Source organism: Haliotis rufescens, unplaced genomic scaffold, assembly GCF_023055435.1.
Source record: "Haliotis rufescens isolate VD_foot unplaced genomic scaffold, xgHalRufe1.0.p SCAF_11, whole genome shotgun sequence".
Taxonomy (NCBI): domain Eukaryota; kingdom Metazoa; phylum Mollusca; class Gastropoda; order Lepetellida; family Haliotidae; genus Haliotis; species Haliotis rufescens.
In genome coordinates, this window is record NW_025963791.1 from 17,590,483 (window position 1) to 17,615,809 (window position 25,327).

General features: G+C 38.9%; 1 protein-coding gene across 1 annotated transcript in view; it reads left to right on the plus strand.

Moving 5' to 3' along the window:
* Nucleotides 1-10,900: 10,900 nt before the first annotated feature.
* The window catches only part of LOC124152029 (calmodulin-A-like), a 48,493-nt gene continuing 34,066 nt past the window's right edge, over nucleotides 10,901-25,327 (plus strand). The window contains exon 1 of the mRNA XM_046524750.2: nucleotides 10,901-11,529. Within this exon, the coding sequence (XP_046380706.2) occupies nucleotides 11,527-11,529 (3 nt within the window). The 5' untranslated portion in view covers nucleotides 10,901-11,526. The remainder of the gene's footprint in view (nucleotides 11,530-25,327) is intronic.

A 25,327-nucleotide genomic window follows, 5' to 3' on the forward strand; every position in this document is an offset into this window, starting at 1 on the left:
AGAAATAATGATATTATAATACCAATTAATTTATATAGCGCCTGTTAGGAGTCTATTGCCAATAGGCTTCTCTGAAGAGGTAAGATTAAAATAAGGACTGAAGATGTTAGAGTAAGTGGAAGATCTAAAGAAGAGAGGTAGTGAGTTCCACAGAGTGGGATAAGCGACTGAGAAAGATCTTTCACCCAAATGTATCAGGTACAGTGAAATACAGTTGACCGACATAGCGTAGGTTGCGACTTGGCTTGTGATTTAGAGTTTGAAGAGACTGTGGATCATGAATGGCGTTGTAGGTAATGTTAAGCAGTTTGAACTTTATCCGTTGTTTAACTGGCAACCTATGAAGTCTCTGCAGTACAGATGTGATGTGCTCTATGGATTTAGTTCTGGTAATGATACGGGTTGCAGTGTTCTGAACACACCGCAAGTGGGTAATTGCAGATACACCGTGTAACGAAGCGTTACAGAATTCTAGACTAGACAGAACATTGCTGGGACAAGTATCGTTGTGGTTCCAGCATCAGGATATTGACGGATTTTTCCAATGTTCCAATGTTGATTAGAAGGTTGAACAGCGGAATCACCAACCTCCAGTGATAATTGTGGAACTTCAAGAAGTTGTTGATGAGTTCCTAGAATGATGAACTCGATTACACAACTTTCCAGACTCTTTTTACATGTATTCACATTGACGGGTTTGATACCAAATTTTAACCGATTATCATCAGCATACCTATGACAAATATGTCCGTGCTTTTGTAGTACATTGCCGAGAGGCAGAATGTACATAAGAAAACAATACCGATTCCAAAACTGAGCCTTGTGGCACTCCACATGTCATGTCACACTGTGAGAATCACACTTTATACCATCTACCTGAACTTGCATAAATCTTTCTGAAGTAAGATCTGAATCAGGATAATGACGTATCCTTGATTCCTGAGAGTGTTCTGAGCAAGTCGACCGCCTCCCTGGTCTTGTGGTAGAGCGTCCGCCCGGAGAGCGGAAGGTCCGGGGTTCGATCCCCGGCCGCGTCATACCAAATGACGTCAAAAGATGGTACTTGTTGTTACCCTGTCTGGCGCTCGGCATTAAGGGGCTAAATCAAGGACTGGTCGGCTCGGAGTCAGTATATTGTGTCTGAGTGGGGTATTCATGTTAAACTGCGGCATGGTATCTCAGTGGGCTAGCACTATAAATCGGCATCAGTCCGGACAAGTACAAACAGCCACACACACACACGTGCATGCACGTCGCTATATAAGTGCAATAATATTAGACGCGACGTTAAACCCTATTTCCCCTCACCTCTGAGCGAGTCAAAAGGATATTGTGGTCAACCGTATCGACTACTGCTGAAAAGCATTACAAGGAGAAAAACTTCCTGTTTATCAATGGATCTGAGCATTTCGTTGTGTACTTTGACCAGTGCAGTTTCAGTTGTGTGGCAAAGAGTGTATGATGATTGAAATACCTCACTCAGATTATGACTAAACAGATGTTGGTTTACTCCCGCTTGAACTAACTTTTCCAGTACTTTGGACACAAATGATAAGATGGACACAGAACGATAGTTCTTGAGCACATCTGTGTTTTAATGATGCCTTGGCATTAGCTTGCATGAAGGTAGTCAGAACTGATCCATTCGCTTGTGAGGTGTTCAGCAAGGATGAGATTGCAGGACTACAAGTTTCCAGAAATCCTTTCAAAATCCACGTAGGAATAGGATCCAGGCAACACGAAACGTTAAAACATAATCGACGAGAACCGGGATTCCTACCCACACTCAAAGGTTTCTGGCGTGCCCAAGGAACGCAACTCTGCAAGCGAATTACGGCGCTGACTGGGCTATCCGTGCCCCACCCCTAGCCCCCACCCCCTCAAAATGAGAAACATGCTCCGATTGATCAAGTGTGGGCATGATACACATATGTCACAAATGTCTCGCGTGAAGGTGAGTCTCTTTGTCTCATTTGTTGTAGACAGTCTAATGAGGTGATGTACTGCCCACGCAGTTACTTGTTTCAATCATTCACATTTATCTGTAATGTAACACGCTCTCCAAACATTGAATCCGCAAGCTACATTTTCCATTATGGCAACCTTTCAAACTGGTGGTTTATTGAAGTAAGAAGCAAGAGTTAATCCAATTGAGAAACAGTACCCAGCTTGTCGACACGACAGACAGTTCAGGTTACGACTATTATTACTGTTTGTAATCGTAATGAACGATGATCAGATGTAGGTATTTGCTTCATCAGGTGAAAAGCGTTGGCGTATAAGGCATTGAGTACAAATGTTTCTTGGCGGGCTTCAACATGAAACAATATCTGTATGAATCTGATCATTAGAAATTCGTTCGTTTCATGTTTGATGTTCCAGTTGGTGCGAAGGCAGGATGGGGTGAATTGAATGGAATGACCAGCAGCTCGAACTTGACAACACAGAAGGAATCGAGTTACATTTTCATACCCGTGAAGATCCGGGTTAGAACATGTTTTCAGCAACCCATGCTTGCTGTAAGAGGCGACTATTCTTGTCGTAAGAAGCGACTAAATGGATCGGGTGGTCAGGCTTGCTGTCTTGGTTGAAGCATGTCATCGTATCCCAATTGCGTGGATTGATGCTAATGATATCAATCACTGGATTGTCGGGTCAATACTCGAATATTTACATACCACAGTCATATTCATGTAACACGAATATTGTTGAGTGCGGCGTTATACAACAAACAAAACGTTAACAAATCTTAAATCATTGGAAAGCTCATGACGTTCTGGTAGAGCTAGCACAATTATTATATGTAGACAAATCTGGCAGAATTATGTTTTTGTTTCGGGCGTTTTTCTGACAGTTTCTGCAATTGTGTTGAAACATTAGACCTTAAGCTAAGCCGTAGGGGTACTCATACAGCCTTGTTGGAAAGAATTCAACCTAAAACCCCCAATGCTTTGCCATGTGTAGTTTGTTGTTGAATGCCGTGTTATTATTTCAGCTATATGATGGTGGCATGTTCACCAGGCTATCCAGTAACTAATATTGTGAGCAACGTTCCACACACAACGCTGTACAATGGCGTGCAATCAACCAGGTCAGAAAGTCTGACCACCAGATCCACTAAGTGGCCTCGTACGACCAGCATCGGTTATTTGGGATGCATTCTAACCCGGAATCACAACAGGTATATCAGTTATGGTTTAGCGTATCTTTTGTTGAACAGATTCTGTCTATATTAGAATCTTGCAAAATGTATAGATTTATAGACCACTAGCTATTAAATGGACCAGAAAATCGAATTCCCTGATATATTTAGACTACGTATTGCAACATTCATTTCATATTAAAATATATATATTTGCAGGTTTAACAACATATTGTTATTTTAAACATAAAGAACAACATTGTAGGTCATAGTTTGGTTTCCTGTCAGCTTAAGAAAATATGTTACATGTCTATTTTAGACCAACCAAAGTCAATAAGCCTAATCAGATTACTGGATCACAGATTAATCACTGTCCCCATTGCAAATTCAAAGATGTTCACTCTGTTCAAGGAAACGGAAGGGAATGTAATTACTGGTTAGATCAAACGCTTGATAAATTGCAAATGACTGCTTTATGCGTGAACGTGGCATTCCGAAAGAGCTGTCACGGGCTCTTCACAAGTAATCACTTCCTCGTCAATGCTGGATGGCCACAGTTGAGAAATGCAACGTAAACTGTCAAAAGGAATGCCTTTATTGCAACTTTTGTGACCATCCTTTGGCCTTGATGAAGAAAATAACATTATGTTTGGGCTCCATCAACCTACAGATTGATTTTCTCTCAAATAAACTGAGCATCTATTTTTGTTACAGTTTTATAATGTTTTGTTATTGGAACAATCACTGGTTTTCATCTGGCTGCACTGACTTCTCATGTTTGCATGCTATTAATCTGGTATTACATAAAAGAAATCATTCCATTAAGATAACATTCAATTTTGTCTCTGCTCTTTAATCTAAAGGTTAAAGGTTACAAAGGATAGCATGTCAAACTCACTGACAAAGGAACCATTAAGCTCCACATGCATGTGTTTCATCATCAATACCAAAGTGGCACTTTGTCTATCTGTATTACTCTCCATATAGGAAAAACGGGTATATTTAGGTGTTGTTATGAGATTGTTTTTCTGAATATATATAAGTAGATAAATGAAGTTGCATGTAAGAGAGACGAATCTTCACTGACGTCACATGTACTTAAAGTGTCACATGGCCACAATGATCATGGAGACAGTTTTGTTTTCGAGGCAGGCTGTGCAAGTAGATAGTCATTATTATATTCTTAATCGGCCGGAGGCGGTGCGGTAGCCTAATCGTTAAAGCGTTCAATCGTCATGCCGAGTACCTTGGAGATATCCTGACGGCGTCTGTCGCGGCTCATAATATCAATCACTAGTTTGTCTAGCACATACATAGATTATTTACAGGCCGCCATGATATACCAGGTATATTGCTGACTGCAGCGGTACTCATTCACTCACATTTCATGATGCATGTTCTCATCTAAACTCTGACACATATTTTCCCTCAGATAATGTGAATATAAGTACCACATGAAACACGCAATGTGTGTGTGTGTGTGTGTGCGTTTCTGAGTGCGCCCGAATGTAAATATGTGTCATCCTTATATGAGTCGGCGCATAAAGAACTCCTAACTCAACAGCTTTGGCTAACATATTGCAGCGTGAAAGTCATCTCACCAGTTATTCCCCGTTGATGCCATTACCAGATGTCATTAGGATCTACGCTAAACCGATTACCCAGATTAATGCAAAGTGCTTATAGTGTTTCTAGCTGCTATAACAGAGCTCTCAGCAAATAATGAGAACCACAGCTTCGGTTCCTCCTCATTTATATCATCATTAGACCTAATGACCCAATAAACTTTTTGTCTCGGGAGTGTGATGCACACTGACACACTGAAGACACAAACAATGTGTTTTTGCAATATAACACTATATTATACTTAGTCGCGATGCAATATGTATCTCGACAGCAAGGTATACCATACCAATGGTACAAAGTCCATCATGGTATTAAGGAAGAGAATATATGGATGTCAACTTCTTTATTATGAGAAACGCAACGTTTCGGAGTGTGTGCTTACTCCTTCGTCAGATTGATAAAGAAGTTGACATCCATATATTCCCTTCCTTATGTGTATCACTTCTAAATGCCTTTCAAAGACCTCATCATGGTATTATGTTTGAAATTCTTATTGCGTGTGGTCTCACACACCCCAGCAGAGAACAACATTGACACTTACTCTACAGTCTCAACTGCAGACACAATTACTATATATTTAGTTACCCTGGTTGTTGGGATATTCTCTGGTTATCAGAATAGTGAGTCTAATTTGTATCTAAAATTTTCATTATTATCATGATTACAACATAAGAGAGAGAACTTATGTATGTCGACTTCTTTATCATGAGGAACGGAACGTTTCGGAGTATATGCTTACTCCTTCATCGGGTGAATTCACAACTCACCTGATGAAGGAGTAAGCTTTTACTCCGAAACATTGTGTTCCTCATAAAAAAGAAGTTGACATCCATAAATACGTATGTGTACCACTTCTAAATGCCATTCAAAGATATCATTACAACAATTGACATGTGCTATTTTTTAATTCGCTTCAATATATAGTTTGGGCATTAATATATGTGTGAAATATTTGCGTTTGGAGTTTTCATGTTATAGTTCACACTGTATTAGTACCCCACAAAAGGTTACCATTTACGTATCTGTCTACGTATGCGTTGTGAAGGCCAGCGACAGGTACAACGTCACCACTGTATATCGTTGACGTAAAAACGTGTTTGTCAGAAAAAAACTTCCAAGCTTCCAAGTGGGTGTTTTTTTGTCAAACGTACCATGTGTGTTGACGTGTACAGAGCAGCAAGTCGTATTACACATGTTAACCCTATCAGCGTCAGCTTACGATACTATCACCATGGCAGCGGATTGTGTGCTATATAGCAGAAGAGGGACATGCACTATATCCACGGTGTAATGGAACACGTAATAATTCCATTAGGCGATAAAAGCCAACAACCGATAGGCATACAGTGTTACACCGTTTGCTCTTAACCACGTGTACCAGTTGTTTATAAGGCTGTTGTGGAAATGTAGTGTAGAGGGAATTTCCTTCAGGTAAATAGGTCTTTACGTTTCAGTAAGGTTTTCAGCACTATGTCGCTCCTGGTTTATTATCTTATATCATGACTATTAATATACTATCATCTCTCCTCACCTTTTTTGACTGGAGAGGACAGGCTCTGACAGAGTCTGCATTCAGGCTCATGTGTCTGCATTATTGGCTTTTGAGTAGTTACACTCTGCGTAGAGAACGTATATATGCAGAACATATAATTTAATCTTGCATTACAAAACTTATTGTTAAACCGCAATGACATTACAGTTAGTAATGATATTCATTATCCGCTGACAATGTGAAATGGCAATGCAACAATGAGTTGAGGTGAGGTGATGTGAGTCGAGGTGAGGTGAGGTGAGGTGAGGTGAGGTGTGGTGAGGTGAGGCCTGCTTACCGTAGCAGGGTAACAACAAGTATCATCTTTTAACGTCTTCTGTGCATGACGTGGCCAGGTGATCGAACAACCGACCTTCCGCTCTCCGGGCAGACGCTCTATCCACTAGAACATGGATGTGGGCCAAGGAGTGTGGAGTGTGACGGGGTTAACAGGTTGAGATATCATTAATGTTGCATCATAAAATGTATAACTAGGTCAGACACAGATGCATACTAAGCACACATCTGCTGCTACATGTACCTTCATGAAATTATGTGCACAGAGAAAAGCACAAAAACATACATGTTTATACTCCTGTACATTGTTAAGGGTCGATTCCCAAATTGGAACAATATGATTACCCATAAATTTGTACGTAAAAGAACTTTATATGAAACCTACAAATGGTTTAAATCAACAATTGTATTACACAAATAACTAGGTTTACAAATCAAAACAAATTACCGCAAAACAATTACAATGGCAGTATACAATAGAGTGGCAGTACAATATTCAATAATTATTGCAGTATAAAATGTGAGAGCAGTGGAAATGACAATGACAAGAATAATAACTATCTCGCCTCAACAGTTGTCAAACTTTCGGGAAAGGCCTAGGCTGGACACCAGAGTGAAGAGTGATCTTTGATGTAATGTGAGATGAAATGTGAGATAGAATGTGAGATGAAATGTGAGATGACAGGTACGCACCCGCTCGACTTATATAGGTTAACTAACTTCCATGACTTTCCACACAGTGCTTGACCAGTCTAGTGTCATCAGAACGTCACATAATATTCCGCACGTTTCTATAACGCTTGACATCGATCAATGCTTTTCTGGAAGTTAAGAAATATTTCGAGCATCTAAATAGAATATGTTCCTCACCACTATTACATATAAATAGTACCACATACCTGACAACTAATCATTGTCAAATACAATGGAAAGAACTCAAATACAATGGAACAGAAACAATGTCTTACAGTAAAAATCATTGTTTAACAATAAATGACACTGACATTTAACAAAATACACGAATGTGTGTGCATAAACAGGCATGGGGAACATACACGTACACGTACCTATAAGCGCACACATATTAACATGCACATGCAAGACGTGGCAAATGCACACGCATACACGTGCGTAGATACAAAGATGAAACATACTACATTTTTTTTTACACGCATACATTTGTACAAATGGAGAGAGATAACACAGCTAGAGACGTTTATTCACACATATTCAACACATGCACGCATGTATACATAACAACACATTTACACTCACGTTGAAATAGCATAGGCGCCACTGATGCACACGTGTAGATAATAGACACGAAACATATATACACGTGTAGATAGAAATGCAACAAATGCACACGTGTACATGGCTTAGATGTAACCAATATACACGTGTAGATAATAGAGGTGCAACAAATGCACACGTGCACATAAGAGAGATGTAACATATATACACGATGTGAAAATAGAGATGGAACATATATACACGTGTAGATAATAGAAATGAAACATGTATACACGTGTAGATAATAGACACGAAACATATATACACGTGTAGATAGAAATGCAACAAATGCACACGTGTACATGGCATAGATGTAACCTATATACACGTGTAGATAATAGAGATGAAACATATATACACGTTGTGAAAATAAAGATGGAACATATATACACGTGTAGATAATAGAGATGAAACATGTATACACGTGGAGATAATAGAGATGAAACATATATACACGTGGAGATAATAGAGATGAAACATATATACACGTGGAGATAAAAGAGATGAAACAAATACACACATGTACACAGACAACACACGTACGTAACAGACACAGCACACATATACGAGTACATAACAGACACAAAATACACACACATGTACATAACAGACAGAACACATATGCACGGGTACATAACATACACAACAAAATACTCATGTACATAGGACATGACAGAAATACAACATACACGCGAGTGTACATAACGGACACAACACACATACACGTGAACATAACATACACACCACGTATAAGCATGTACATAACAGACACAACACATATACACGTGTCATAACAGAAGAAACACACACACACACACACACACACACACACACACACACACACACACACACACACACACACACACACACACACACACACACACACACACACACACACACGTAGTTACAACCTGTTTACATTCATACTATTTGTTTTGAGAAATTCAATGTTTATCAACGTTGTTAAAAACAACAACTCTATTTTGACCAAGTACCCCTGGCATGGAGGTGTCGTTCAGAAAGGGTGTGTTCTTAGCCCCTAACGTACTAACGTACTCTTCATCTGACTGTAGTTAATATGGGGGTGGCTGAAACATTCTGAGCCTAAATATGAAGTATTCATAGTACACCCTTAACAGTTTGCATGTATTAAGTACACTAAAATACACAAAGATGCGGCATATTCCTGCAGGAATCAGTTAAACTGGGTATTCTCCGTTCATGAAAAAGGACAAAATTTCGCTAAGTATCTCCAACTGATAGGTGTAACACTATAGGCCGTATATGCGGTGTCAACTTTAGGGTATGATGCTCCTTCGATTCCTTTCCCACTGCTGAGAGATGGGCAGCAGTGGTCAAGAGAGGTAGAGAAAGCCTCAAGATCCAAGGATTATGATGAAAAATAATTAGCATCCATCAACGAAATCCATAATAGTTATGCTCAGAACTTTTCAGATTCCCTGCGTATGATCATAAAGGAACCCAGTTCACAAAGAGTTGCAATACGATAGAAGGATGCTATTTCTACATAGTCGCTGCGGAAAGATTATCTTCAGAAAATATATAATAACGAAACGCATTGTTTGAAAGGGTAAGATGAGTGACTGTCATGACTGCCACGGTGCGTAAGCTGGAGATATAGCAGCAAGATAGATGACTCATACGAATTTAGATCATCTGAGGTTTGTCGTTGCTATGCGATTCGTCATTATATGATGTAATGTACACCTGGCGTAATGAAATCTCTTCAAAACAAGTGGTTTCCTTTCAGTCAGCGTCACCATGTCGCGCCGTGATGCCGAAAGGAAACAAATCAAAGCTATAAACACACATAACATGTCTATCTATTTACAAATGCGGACATCATCACTCGCATCATATAGAACGCTGCGTTTTCACGAAGAGCATTTATTAAAATATTTTCCATTAAGTTTTATGATCTGATGATCAAACAAGGAGCTCTGGATTATTGATCAGCGCTAAATATAAACTGTTTATTAAGCGTTGGTGCCATACACAAATTATGACAGAAATGGGTGCTCATAGTCAAACATGTCATTATTTGTATTAAAAATTATTAAATTAAAATTGATTATTTAGTAGATGGCAAATGGATGTTTTCATTAATATTACCAAAAACTGTTACAGGTCAATTACACACATGCACATGGTACCATTAACTTTTTTCTGCATTCAAATAATTTGCAAATTAATTGCTTCCTATAAACGTTTTGATAATGAGTGAGTGAGTATGGTTTTACGCCGCTTTTAGCAATATTCCAGCAATATCACGGCGGAGGACACCAGAAATGGGTTTCACACATTGTACCCATGTCGGGAATCGAACCCGCGTCTTCGGCGTGACGAGCGAATGCTTTAACCACTAGGCTACCCGACCGCCCGTTTTGATAATGAAGATGGGAGGCTTTTGTCAGAAGAACTAATAGAGTAAAAATGTAAGACACGACATGCATACCAGGGGCGGTCGGGTAGCCTAGTGGTTAAAGCGTTCGCTAGTCACGCCGAAGACCCGGGGTCGATTCCCGACATGGGTACAATGTGTGAAGCCCATTTCTGGTATCCCCCGCCGTGATATTGCTGGAATATTGCTAAAAGCGGCGTAAAACCATACTCACTCACATACATACCATGTTGCGATTTACACATACGGCTTAAAGGTACCGTCTGTAATTTCCCTTCCAGAATATACCACACAGTTCAAGATAGGCGTTATTCTATGTATTGGTCCGTATAGGTTTCGTTAAATCTGAAACCGTACAATGTCCGAAACCAAAATTGGGTCCATGAAAAGCTCATTTGTTTCGTTAGATAAAGAGATATTCCAAAGGTTAAGTCGGCGTATCGTACACCTTTCGGCAGTGGACATATTTTAGCATTTGCTCTGGCGGAAAATAGGCGCTATGCTTTTACATCTCTCCGACGTGAGTATTGATTTTGGATTTAATGATGCCATAGTGGAAGCTTGGCCCTTCTTAGGAACGCACAAGCCAGTGGGGAAAGAGTAACTAGGAAGTTTGGATGCAAGATAACAAACCAGCGTTCCATTGCTGCCGCAAGTGACTTGGAACCAATGCTGCGACAGACACTTGCCGTGAGATGGTTGCGTCTTGTTTTGTCAGTGGCAGATATCTATACGAGGAACAACGGATGGAAGGTATGCACCAACGTGGCAGGCGGGAGCTGGGAAATATAGTTTCCCGTTGCAGTTGTAACCTGAGATCCCAATGACCCCAGTTCTATGTTTACCCGTGACTTGTTCCTGATGATAATGCAGAAGCAATTGGTGTCGACGTGTGCATGCTCATTGCTGTGCTGCATGTTGGACATGATCTAATAATGGCGTTTATCGGATGCGTATTACATAGGTGGTGAAATTAACATCGTGTGGTGATATATTGTGCAAATGGTAATTATTGCACTTTCTATCAAATTCGCAAAGAACTCTCTGGAAAATATAGAGCAAAGCTGAAGCGATTATCGGATTACCCCTACAGTACCTGGAGTAAGTGGCGACAGTTCTTGTTGTAGGAACTATGCTAAGAGTTGACACACTCTTCTGGACATTTTGATTCTATTGGAAAACATTAATTAGCCAAGGCTCTAAGCACACCATAGTATGGTAAGTACGATAAAAGTATCATTCATCTTTGTCATGATTAAATTATCATTGTGTTAACTGATTGTCTCCAGGATTCTATTAGACACCCAGTGTGAATGAAACTGTTCAGAAATCGATTTTTGTTCTCGCATCTAGTATCAAATATATTGATTCAATCTACAACTTTTGTCCATTCATTGGATAATGTGGCTCTGTGCTTCGGTCCCCTGGTGGTATTAACCATTGGAATATTTGTATAGGCGAATGAACACCCAATTATCGTCAAAGTCAGGCTCCTTTCATTACCACCATGAAATAATGTATCTCGTTAGTCCTTATCAATCGTTAGTTATGGCCTCGTAGTTGATGTGTGAATGGATTATGTGTCTATTCACCAGAGAAAGTCTTACAGAAATTCAGACGCTAAGATCCCACTGCTTTGAATATCACGTAAAGCAAACTCCATAATAGATGTTTTTATATGCTTATAAAAAGCCAGACAGAGGGATTGTAAATATTCACCTTTTGTTTTCTGGATATATTAAAATGTATTGCTTGTCAAATATTCGTTTATATGTTATGCAGGCACAATATCACGTATGAACAGGTCACAACGGTTACCTGGACTTAATCTGTGTCTCAGAGGTTTATATTCAACTAAAATAGGTGGGTTAGGTAACTAATGTAATATAAATGAGCTGTAATTATAAGCTGACATTTTAAGTGAATTTCTGTATTTAGTAATGTATTGATATATTCCGGTATCTACCTAGGGGTCTCATTACTTCATTATGACGATAGGAGCAGTCACGATAATTAATGTTGTCTGTAAGGAGAAATGTGACAGTGATAAATCAATTTGGATGCCCATGGGTTTGCATAAACCATACAATTGATCTGGATATGTGTCATCTACAATGATATTTATCATGATATACCGTTATGTTATACAACACATTTGGTGATGTGGAGCATTATTGGACTGTTTCTATCACTTTGACATCATGAAATATATTACATAGATCTTTCTGTGAGTTTATTAGTAATTCGTGTGTGTTGAGACGTGACAGTAGCGACACCCACTCGCCCTAATCGTCTGGTAGGACGCAGTAATTCCGTTGGGGAAGCAACATGTCTACTTCAGTTCATTTATGATTTAGTCTATATCTGTCTCCATATATGGATATAAGTCGATAAGTCGATGGAAGTTGTACGTATGTTATGCCATTTTATCGTATTGTGTTAACCATGTGTAATTGAATACTTTGTCGTTATAACCTTCAGAATGTCATCTGGAGGAAATGGAGAATATGGTCAGTGTAGAAATAGGTATCAGGCATGTTTCCACGTAAAACTCTAATCAATCGGGGCTGTCTCGACGTCAGGTTACGAACAGCTGCGTACTCACTATGCACGCAAGTAAGTGAACATGAAAGTCATACATACGCTGACTGTTGACTTACTTACTGTGGATGGGCCGACAAGGTTACTGTTCAGATATATGTTTACAGACTGCTGTAAGTAAGTGAACATGAAAGTCATACATACGCTGACTGTTGACTTACTTACTGTGAATGGGCCGACAAGGTTACTGTTCATATATATGTATACAGACTGCTGTAAGTAAGTGAACATGAAAGTCATACATACGCTGACTGTTGACTTACTTACTGTGGATGGGCCGACAAGGTTACTGTTCATATATATGTATACAGACTGCTGTAAGTAAGTGAACATGAAAGTCATACATACGCTTACTGTTGACTTACTTACTGTGAATGGGCCGACAAGGTTACTGTTCAGATATATGTATACAGACTGCTGTAAGTAAGTGAACATGAAAGTCATACATACGCTGACTGTTGACGTACTTACTGTGAATGGGCCGACAAGGTTACTGTTCATATATATGTATACAGACTGCTGTAAGTAAGTGAATGTGAAGTCATAAGTACGATGGCTGTTGACAGTGACATACTGACTGGTGTTTAGCCGTCGACGTTACCCTTGAGACAAATCAGGAAACTAAAGCAATGCGAGTACTGATCCATAGTTTGAAATGCGTCACGAAATTAATGCAAGCAGACCTATTTTTTAAAGCTAAACTGGATGTTTGATTGATCGGCAAACACCAGGGATGTTGAATACCATGATGAAGTATTAAGTATTAACAATTCTAGTGAATAGCATCGTTTACTTTTCTCGAGCTTGAAATGCGATCTAACTTTCATGAAATCAATGACAAGAAATGCCAAGCGTGGCATTATAACATGATAAAGGCCGACAGAGGATATAATGACCCCAAGTGGTGTTACAAGACTCAACATGATCTTTGAACATAAATAAGCAATATTGATATATTCACTAAGCATCACTAAGTTTGTTGTTACTCAACTGGACATTTTCACGACGTGGATAAGCAGTGTTTTCCCTATGATAATAACATTATCTGACAAGGCTGCCAAGTACAATGACGCCGTTACACATGGTTGGCAGCTGCTATATCTGTTCGAGCAATTTGTATGAACAAATCATGACCAAACTTGACACGGTACCAAGGGAAAAACACTTTCATGAGCGCTAAATTACGTCATTTATTGGGAGCATTGTTATGTGATAAATGTCATTGTTTTTTCTTTCAAGTATATGTGTAATGCATTGAATTTGACCATAACATGTCCAAATAAATATGCATCACTTTACTAATGCGCGTACGTGTCACACGCATTACTTTCAAGTTTTACAAAATGCATATTCACATGAATAAGCCGAACGTTGACAAAATATACACACTGTCTGGACCACTATTTTGTCTATACATATTGTACAGGTAAAGAAAGACCCGCACAACCACCCACTCCCTATGACACCCTTCACTAACTTATTCAAATATAAATATAGTGTTCACGCGAGCAAAAACAGAAACATACTATTAGGGAACTACTTATTTTCATCGGACATAATTTTTACTACTGATGAGTCAAATTTGGAAATGTCCTCCACCTTGCATACCATAAAACCTATTGAAGCTTAGCTGAGGCCTTGAAAGCTTTAACCCTGATCAAACAACTTTTGAACTAGCGTCGTATGAGTTGTATATGAAAGTCGTTCAGTGTATATGCAAGCACGTCTTATGCAAGAAAATGATGAATGTATATGCAAGTTAATATTGACTGTGCATTAATATAAGGGTAACGCTATTTTTCAGGGCATTATCATTTGCAGAAGCCCGAGGTCTTCCATTAACTGCCCGACGAGCGTTACCGTTATTATAGCTAAAATGGATAGAATTTGTTATCAAATAAAAATAAACAACAATATCGGTTTTGAAATATTTACTGCAATCAACACGAATTTCACTGACCCACTTTTGCAAAAATGGAAACGTCATAGAACAAACCAGATGACGTCACTATTGAACGTGACCTCACCTTTCCCTATCCCCATGACGTGACCTAACAACGGACGTGTTAATGGCCCGTCGTCAAGCAATATGAGGGCATTATCAACTTACAGTGGCCCGTTCATTTCTGATAACATACGACAGAGGATATAATGACCCCAAGTGGTGTTACAAGACTCAACATGATCTTTGAACATAAATAAGCAATATTGATACATTCACTAAGCATCACTAAGTTTGTTGTTACTCAACTGGACATTTTCACGACGTGGATAAGCAGTGTTTTCCCTATGATTATAACATTATCTGACAAGGCTGCCAAGTACAATGACGCCGTTACACATGGTTGGCAGCTGCTATATCTGTTCGAGCAATTTGTATGAACAAATCATGACCAAACTTGACACGGTACCAAGGGAAAAACACTTTCATGAGCGCTAAATTACGTCATTTATTGGGAGCATTGTTATGTGATAAATGTCATTGTTTTTTCTTTCAAGTATATGTGTAATGCATTGAATTTGACCATAACATGTCCAAATAAATATGCATCACTTTACTAATGCGCGTACGTGTCACACGCATTACTTTCAAGTTTTACAAAATGCATATTCACATGAATAAGCCGAACGTTGACAAAATATACACACTGTCTGGACCACTATTTTGTCTATACATATTGTACAGGTAAAGAAAGACCCGCACAACCACCCACTCCCTATGACACCCTTCACTAACTTATTCAAATATAAATATAGTGTTCACGCGAGCAAAAACAGAAACATACTATTAGGGAACTACTTATTTTCATCGGACATAATTTTTACTACTGATGAGTCAAATTTGGAAATGTCCTCCACCTTGCATACCATAAAACCTATTGAAGCTTAGCTGAGGCCTTGAAAGCTTTAACCCTGATCAAACAACTTTTGAACTAGCGTCGTATGAGTTGTATATGAAAGTCGTTCAGTGTATATGCAAGCACGTCTTATGCAAGAAAATGATGAATGTATATGCAAGTTAATATTGACTGTGCATTAATATAAGGGTAACGCTATTTTTCAGGGCATTATCATTTGCAGAAGCCCGAGGTCTTCCATTAACTGCCCGACGAGCGTTACCGTTATTATAGCTAAAATGGATAGAATTTGTTATCAAATAAAAATAAACAACAATATCGGTTTTGAAATATTTACTGCAATCAACACGAATTTCACTGACCCACTTTTGCAAAAATGGAAACGTCATAGAACAAACCAGATGACGTCACTATTGAACGTGACCTCACCTTTCCCTATCCCCATGACGTGACCTAACAACGGACGTGTTAATGGCCCGTCGTCAAGCAATATGAGGGCATTATCAACTTACAGTGGCCCGTTCATTTCTGATAACACACGGGCGGTTTAAGGATCATTCTATCCATTTTAGCTATAATGATGTATATACAGTCGTAACGTTGCATCTCCAAAAATATGCCCCGAGTTCCTCAAATGACTGTAAAAGGGATCGGGTGATGAGACATTGATAGTTGGCTTATTAAGTGTCTTCGTTTGCGCGTGGAGCATTGATCATGCCATCAACCACGGGTTTGCCTGATTCGTACTCGATTACTTACAGGTCGCCATGATAAAGGTGAATTGCTGATTGTCGTGTAAATAACAAACGAACAAACAACGTTGTAGGAAGAGGTGTATATGTGATGATATATATATATATATATATATATATATATATATATATATATATATATATGTGAATAGATCAACTTCACATCGTGAGAGAAATGTGAATCTATCTATTTTTTATCAAGAGACACTTGAGTTTGCAAACAATTACGAATTGACTTCCACCTAGTGTGAACCTTCGTAGAGTGAAGGTCCGACGTTAATAAATTTTAGGGGTCACGGGTGGCCCAGTCGTCTAAGGCGTTGCGTTTCGCTGTGCAGAGTTGCGTCCCTTTGGCACGCCAGAAACCTATGATTGTGGGCTCGAATCCCGGTTCGCCCCGATTATGTTTCTAGGTTTGTCAGCACCATACCCCTGCTCGTGGGTTTCATCGAAGTGGTAAACGTCTGAGACCTGCATCACTTTGGGCTTTCCTCCCACATTAAGCTGACACGCCGCGATATAACTGGAATACTGTTAAAAGCGGCGTTAAACCCAACTCACTCACTCACTCACTCATAAATTTGATCCTCCCACAAAGTGAAAGTCAAGTCTTTTAAGTTTTATTATGCCTCAAAGTGAGATTGACCAATCAGAGAGCAGAGCTGCTGACCCCACATGAGACCATATACCGTCAGTAACAGCCATTTTTTGATTTTCCAACACCCACCTCAAATATTTCACATGGAACTTCTGGTACAGAAATTCGTTATTCACCACTGTTCTGTGTTTTAAGATCATTAGTTGTGATGAACTGAGACATAATTTATTAAAGAAACCACGTTCGTGACTTTATTTATAAAGAATATAGAGAAAAAAGCTTACCACGGAGGCCACTAAGTTACAAATAGCATCGTCATAGAACATAATATAGGATGACGTCACGGACCAGAAACGTGACGCCAATGACGTCACATAGCAATAGAATAGATAGCAGCCCGTCGTGAGGGGAAAGCGGACTGCTATCAAGTTACAGTGGCCCGCAGATTTCTGTTAACATTCGGGCATTTTTATAATAATTCTATCCATTGTAGCTATAATACTTCAAACGTTCACATTTAGTGCACATTTAGTGCATTGTAAACGTTTATGGTTACATTAAAGCGTTGTATCGGAAACATATGTACTGGTCCTGTCGTTTATACCGGTTGTAAGTGTAAGTTTGACATGACATGTATGACAAAGATACCAAATAGTATAAACTTTTCAGCATAACAAATTCGTTATGGTGCCTCGCCCAATAGTATTTTTCTTCTAACCTAATATGACACCGTATACGGCAACAAAAGACACCATAACTAATAATATCCCTATTTTGTACTTCCAAGTGTGTATGCACACGATTTAATTTGGTACTACATGTTTACAATGACAGCCATTACAACAACTAACTGTAACGAAGACAAAGTAGTTCCTTGAGTGCATGTCTAATTGTTCTACAATAAAATATTTTGAAGTTTGGTCACAACGAAAACATCATAAAATCGTCATTAGATGAGAAATGCCTGACAGTGTTAAGAACAATCTCTTGTTAGTCACAGTGACAGTGCGTCCTAATACATTTTACTTCAACTGCTGGACGTCAAAGTGGCCGATGACATGATCAATGAGACGACCGAAATTGTTAATCAACCTATGGCGATTACGTGTTAGCCATCATTGATCAACTGGCCAATCATTTAGAGGTGATTATAAAGATGTGTGGGACAGGTACTGAAGTAGATTCATGGCTTGCTGTAGAATATTCTGACTGTCACTGTCAGTCTAGGCACAGATTGAGTCGACAATTTGGGCGTGCAATTTCGTCTGTACATTTTGCTCACTAGAATGGGTCGAAGCGAGGATATTCGAGGGCAGTCATTCCTCTGTTTGAAAAAAACAACCCAAAAAACGTTGAGTTCAAGATTAGCAATGCTTCTGTATTTATTCGTGCTCGGGAGTGTTCCCAGCGGATTTCCCAGGAATGTGGCAGTTGTCTATTAGTGTGGCTGTCATTTCAAGAATACAGCATCTTGAAAAAAACGTTTGAAAGTTAAAATGTGTTCTTCACCTGATAATGAACGTCATTTATAGAAATAATCCATATATTGTGTTAATTACACATTAAAACATTATTGATAAATATCTTAAAAATGGTAAATGGAATTGAAACATGAGCGGAAGAGAAACATGTTCTGAACGTTAAATACTATTGTTCATTATGCTCACATTTTGTAATTACTTTCATGACAATTGATACAAATGTTCTATGGCAGAGAAAAAGTGAGCGTATCCTGCCTCATCGGTTGCACCCGTCACAACCACATGCCAAGGCAAGTCAACTATCCACATGAAAAGAACTACATAACTCAAAACACCGTTCCTTTTCTTTAAAGTTAATAAGCGCTCTGGTGGATTTTAATTTGGTCGAAGCTGGAAATTCTGAAAGCAATTTCGTATTATTTACACAAGTTTGTATTTTGATAATGGTTATGTAGGCAAGTAGACAAGTTCATCGCGGATGCTTAGGAAAGTATACATAGATATTGTGTTGACTGGTACATAGTTGATATGCATGTAGTATTTTGTAAATGGACAACCATATATTTATTCATCGTGTAGCTAGATACATACTGGTTATATAGTGATATAGAGTAAATTGCTACGCATGTACATACATACCTGATGCGTAGATGAATGCTTTCTGTACATGTAATGGAATACATGTATCCATGAATGATTATTGCCGGTGTAGCTGTATATATGTTGGCCGTGTAAGAAGACACATATGATGTATGTGAATAGAAATTGCTTGTGTCGGTGAAAACATATTAATCGTGCAATGGAATACAGAGTGCCTGTTGACTTGAATGCATATTACCCGTGTTGTGAATACATATGTGTAGGTAAATACCTTATTTCTTGTGTAGGTGTATACACATTTCTATATACTGAATGTTTAATACAAGTAGGGGTGAATACATATTTCAAAGCACAAGCACAAAACTGGGCCAGATGAGAAAAACCTTCAATTAAAAAATACCATATATATGGCCAGTGTGTTATACAAAGTAAGTGAGGAAGAAATCTGCCAAAGTATGCATCAGTACTTTCCACTTTTGACTTGAATAAAAGACCTGACGACATGTTATTTTTCTGTTGAACTAGATTCCATAAATATCCGTACAAAGAGGGGGCACGGGTAGCCCAGTCGTCTAAGGCGCCGCAATTCGCTGTTGCGTTCCTTTGGCACGCCAGAAACATATGATTGAGGGTTCGAATTCCGCTTCGCCCCGATAATGTTTCTATGTTCGTCAGGCCCATACTCGTGCTCGTGGGTGTCATCAATGTGGTAAATGTCTGACACCTGCATCAATGCGGGCTTTTCTCCCCTTTTAAGCTGACACGCCGTGATATAACTGGAATACTGTTCAAAGCGGCGTTAAGCCCAACTCACTCACTCCGTACGAAGAGGGATATATTGTTGGGTCCAGCAAATGTACAACCAAAATCCCTGTTTCAAGGATTACCCATAATCCTTTAGACGATGAAGCAAGTACTTTCTTTATGTTCACAGAAAGTATTAGATTACAAATGGAATTAATACCGTGCGGAGTAAACAGAAACTTGACTTTTTTGCAACCTCAGAAAAGTACACAGGTTCAATTCTGTAAACAATTTTGATGTTCAACTTTGTACATAACTATCCCACATGCCAAACTTAAGGAAAAACTTAATTCCTTGATCCATGGGGCTTTCGTTATTAAACGTCGAACCATATATTAGTATATAGTTACATATCTTTCTTGTGAGGCATAGGACAATTTGTCAAGGACGAAAGCATTTGTCGTCTGAAGTTTACTGAGAAACAATATATGACTTCCAAAATGATAACATCTATGTGAAATCTAGGGGAAAAACATTCATACAAGCAATTGGCATGCACATGGTCATCAATTGTGCTCCCCTTGCTAATATGGTTATTTATGCATATAAATAGGAATTTCATCTTGGATGGGTGAAATATAAACACAGGAATTTGCATGTGTTTGTGAGAGGTGCCACCGATGGTGTAGGTACACCTGGCATCACAATTTGATAGTGATTCATAAACACATGTTCATGATATAGTCGGAATCGTAAAATAGACTCTGCTTATTGCGGGGATATCTTATGAATATGAAATGGGTGTGGTCGCTTTTATTTATTTGAATATGGAAATGGTTTGTCGCTTCTATTTATATTTTATTAAGCTTCAGGTATATCAATGATATGATATCGTTCAATAACTGCCATTCTTCTCATTCTTCCAAGATATCAAAGAACGTCACACGACTCTTGTTCACTATGTTGTTTGATCAATGTTACAATATTCAAGGCCCAAGCAAAGCTTTCAAATTGTTTTATGCTAGACCTGTTGAGGGCATTACCAAATTTCAGTAACAAAAATGACGCACTTCCCTATTTTAACTTGAACCATATGGTCCTGTGTTCATTCATTTGAATAATTGCCTTGCCTTTTCATGTGTTTGTGACGGTTGTCACCGATGGGACAGGATGCACTTGCCTTTTCGTAACACCTGTTATCATCACTATTTGGTATTGATGCATAAACACATGAACTCTTTTTTTGTAGATATTTCTCATAATTATGGAATTGTCTTGGTGTATGTGAATACAATTGCCTATATAAGTAAATGTATAGTATTGGTGGAGGTAAATACATATTTCTTATGTACTAGGGGGTGAATACATATCTCTTGTGTAGGCAAAGACAATTGCCTTTATAGGTGAATGTATATATCGTGTAAAGGTGAATACAGTTGGCTTACATAGGTGAATATATATTGCTTGTGTACATGTAGGTGAGTACAATTGCCCATAGAGGTAATTGAATATTACCAGTGGAGGCTTTGGTCGAATTATTTGAAGGATGCTATTGTATAAATGGCAAGAGTTAAAGGGAATTTTGTGAGAATGTTCGTTTGATTGAGATTTACCCTTATATCGTCAATATTTGCTACAATATCGAGTACTACAAATTCACCGAAGAGTGTTTTTTAGGTAAAACAATTCCACCATATCGGCAATGCTAACTATACAGTTCAAGTCCCAAGTTGAAATTATCACCATCAGTTGGCACTGTCTTTACCTTCATCTCCTGAGAAACCTCACAAAGTCTAAGTCCTATATATGGCATATATTGTTTGTTATTTGTCACATCATGCCCTTTGCTGAAACCCTTGTCTGAGGCACTGTGCATAGTAGGTTTGAATTCCAGTTTCTGCCTGATTCTGTTTCTAGACTTGTTAGCACCATACTCGTGCTCGTGGGTTTCATCAAAGTGGTAAACGTCTAAAACTTGCATTACTTCGGGCTTTCCAGCCACTTAAAGCTGACAAGTGGTGATATAATTGAAATACCCAATCAAACTCACAAACTCACTCACTCACCATGAGCCGTCTAAGTGAACAACAAATATTTACTTTAGTCCCTTTGGCCTGCAGACATGTACGTATACATGTTTCTTTCTCTCACTTTTCGGTACAGGTACAAAAGAACTCTAAGTTTTCTTCAAAATGTTTCTTTCAATTGATACATCTTGTTCAATGCCATCGATATCAAAGATGGCAAGCTGTATTTGTTCACGACACAAAACACCGATATTACCTTTCGGAAATCTATACAGTGTAATGAATGTGGTCAAACACTTGCCGTTACCGGAAGTAGGATAGCATGCCATATATAACTACAGACATACATCGGGTCTCGGAATGTATGGTACTCTTTTGATATGTGATAATCAAGAACTTCGATTCTCCTGTTTCAACACTACATATCCTTCGTTAGCCAGCTATTTGGAACCCAAAGTGCACTTCATTTTTCTGATTGAAGGGTGAGTTATACTTAGGCACTAGTGTCTCCTAGCAACGGCCTGTTATAGCTACTGAAGAAATAGTACATTACATATGAACAGTAAGAGGAGATCAGTGAGAGTTTGCAGTTATACTCGTAGGTGAGACTACTTCTCTGCTACATGCTTAATTTGACAGTTGTTTACCCTACCCCCGGAGTGTTTTTTCGTGTATTGTGCATGATAATGAATTCCAATGGTTCGCATTCCAAAAACAGCTACCAGATCACCCCTAAGGGTATAATGAAGGAGCAGAATAAACACAACATGGTTTTAGCATCGATGGCGAGATCGGAACCGTCACGATAACGTTCCTCTTTGACGTTAGGAGGCAATGTTTTGTTATCTACGTTTTGCCTTCGACAAGCATTACTGAATATTTGTTTTTGGAAAAGTCGATACTCTTCACAAATAAGCGATCAGATTGTCCGAATCGCTTTCTAAATAGATTGGGTTTCAGCACAGACAGCAGTGCCCATATAGAAATTTCTATTCCGCCGATATGCATTATGTTATAAACTGTGAGACCTCGTTAGCCCGCCTCCTTGGTGTCGTGGATAGAGCGTTTGTCAGGCGAGCGGAATGGTTCGATCACCTGGCCGCGTCATACTAAACGACGTTGTCGGAAGGTACTTGTGGTTACCCTGCCTGGCGCTCGGCATTAACGGACTAAAATTCGGACCCCGAGTATCCATGTTAAACGGCGGCATGGTTTCTCAGTGGGTTAGCATCATATAATCGGTTATGTTCAGACTACATGCATGCATGCACGTCGCTATATAAGTATAACAATCTTTGCAACCTTTAAACCCCATTTAATCTCATCTTACCTCGTTAGTCCGGATCCTTTAAATCTGGAAACGACGTCCCCTGGATGATTACTGTGGTGAACGTCTACATACAGAAACATTTCCCTAAATCATGATTTGTTTGTCATGATATTTGTTAGTCACGACTATTTCAGGGGATCGCTACCATCAACATAAACGGCGTTGGCTTGCGATCATGTATACTAGTGCGTGAAACAGCTTGTTACCGCTGAAAACGTTAACGTCATTGTTACGTCATCTTCATATCGCTGTTTAATGTAAATGAACAGTACAATGCTTTCGAAGCTGAAAATTAAAAAAATCCCTCCCTTCACGAATGTTAACGTACATGTATCTGATGTTAAATTTGTACAAAGGGAAGAAAATGTCTGTTATCATCTATATAACAGCGATAAAACCGTTTCCATAAACATGGGAATTCTCTGCTGAAAGCGAAAAAATCCCTCCCTTCACGAATGTTAACGTACATGTATCTGATTTTGAATTTGTACAAAGGGAAGAAAATGCCTGTTATCATCTATATAACAGCGATAAAACCGTTTCCATAAACATGGGAATTCTCTGCTCAAAGCGAAAAAATCCCTCCCTTCACGAATGTTAACGTACATGTATCTGATTTTACGATTCAAACACCCGTCACAAATACATGCCATGGCAAGTCAAGTATCCATCCAAGCAAACCGGAGAACATGGTACAAGTTAATTTCATCGGACAACAATTTGGTTACTGAAGCCTCAAATTTATAGCCACGTGTAGGGAATGACGCGTGTCTGCTATATCACATTTTGGAGTTATTCTGAGGCCTTGAATGTTTTAACCGTGAACTTGAACTTTTGAGCTCTCCACAGACAGATTTTGGCCGCAATTTTGTTGACATTTGGGTGTGCGAATGATAAGTGACTATCAAATCGATAGCCAGATAAATTGGTCTCTATGAAATAGATCAAGGGTCGCAACATATAGCGTGTGGTGGGTATCTTCATATGTCACATATCACGTCCAATATTAGGCAGATTTAAGACCATAAAATGAAAGCTAAACTATGATAGGTCAGGTTGACATAACATTTTGATTCTGCTGAACTGCGCATTGTTAACATTTGACGGATCCACATGTGACTGAAATACGACCTTTAAATTATCGAGTCTCGACTTAAAACTTCATTGGTTAAAGGCACAAGAAACGATCCACAATGATAGTTGTAAACCAACTCACACACATTGTAAGGATCCGCGGTCAGTCCCTAGTTTTCGAAACACCCGGGGATAGTAATGTTTCATGTGACACTTGTTTGACATTGAAGGTATAATCATTTCATTAATGTCACTAAAAGTGAAAAGAGGAACAAGTCGAAGACGGTTACAATGTTATTGAAAGCAACGAGCACGGGTTGAGTAATGTCTGAACACTATCCAGCCGGATGCCAGCATGGCTATTTGACACACAACATATTAAATCTACAGGCTACGCATCCCCTTTTCATATAGGATCATTGAATATCTTACCATTAAATTATTCCATACATATACATGTATGTATATGTTCATATTTATTGCCTCTGTTAGTGTTGGCTGTCTAGCTTCAGTGATAGAATGTGATGTTACGTTCTCGGCGCAATTTATATTTTATGGACATATGTTTACAAATTGAATTGGTAGCCCCAAAGGAGGCAATTGAAATTGTCAATCTCAAGAGGCCTCCGACTGGAGTGTTGTCATGGGTTTAACAAGACAATAACAATAAGACCAGGTTGTACATTAGCTTGATGGTAAACGATGCGGGAGTCTGATTGAATCGTGTGGCCACATGTTGTCTCGGAATAACTGTACCAAATTGATATGGGTTGAAAGGAGTTTGCTTCCTGTGAACTCGATGTCATTGTTTCTCTTGTATGCAACAAGATACGTTAATGAGCGTAATATCCCGTCACTTCTGGCGTCTGCAAATATCTACCGACCCTAACATACCCTAAACACAGCCAAACGATTATGTTCAATGAGCGGTCGTTATTTGATCATGTGGAG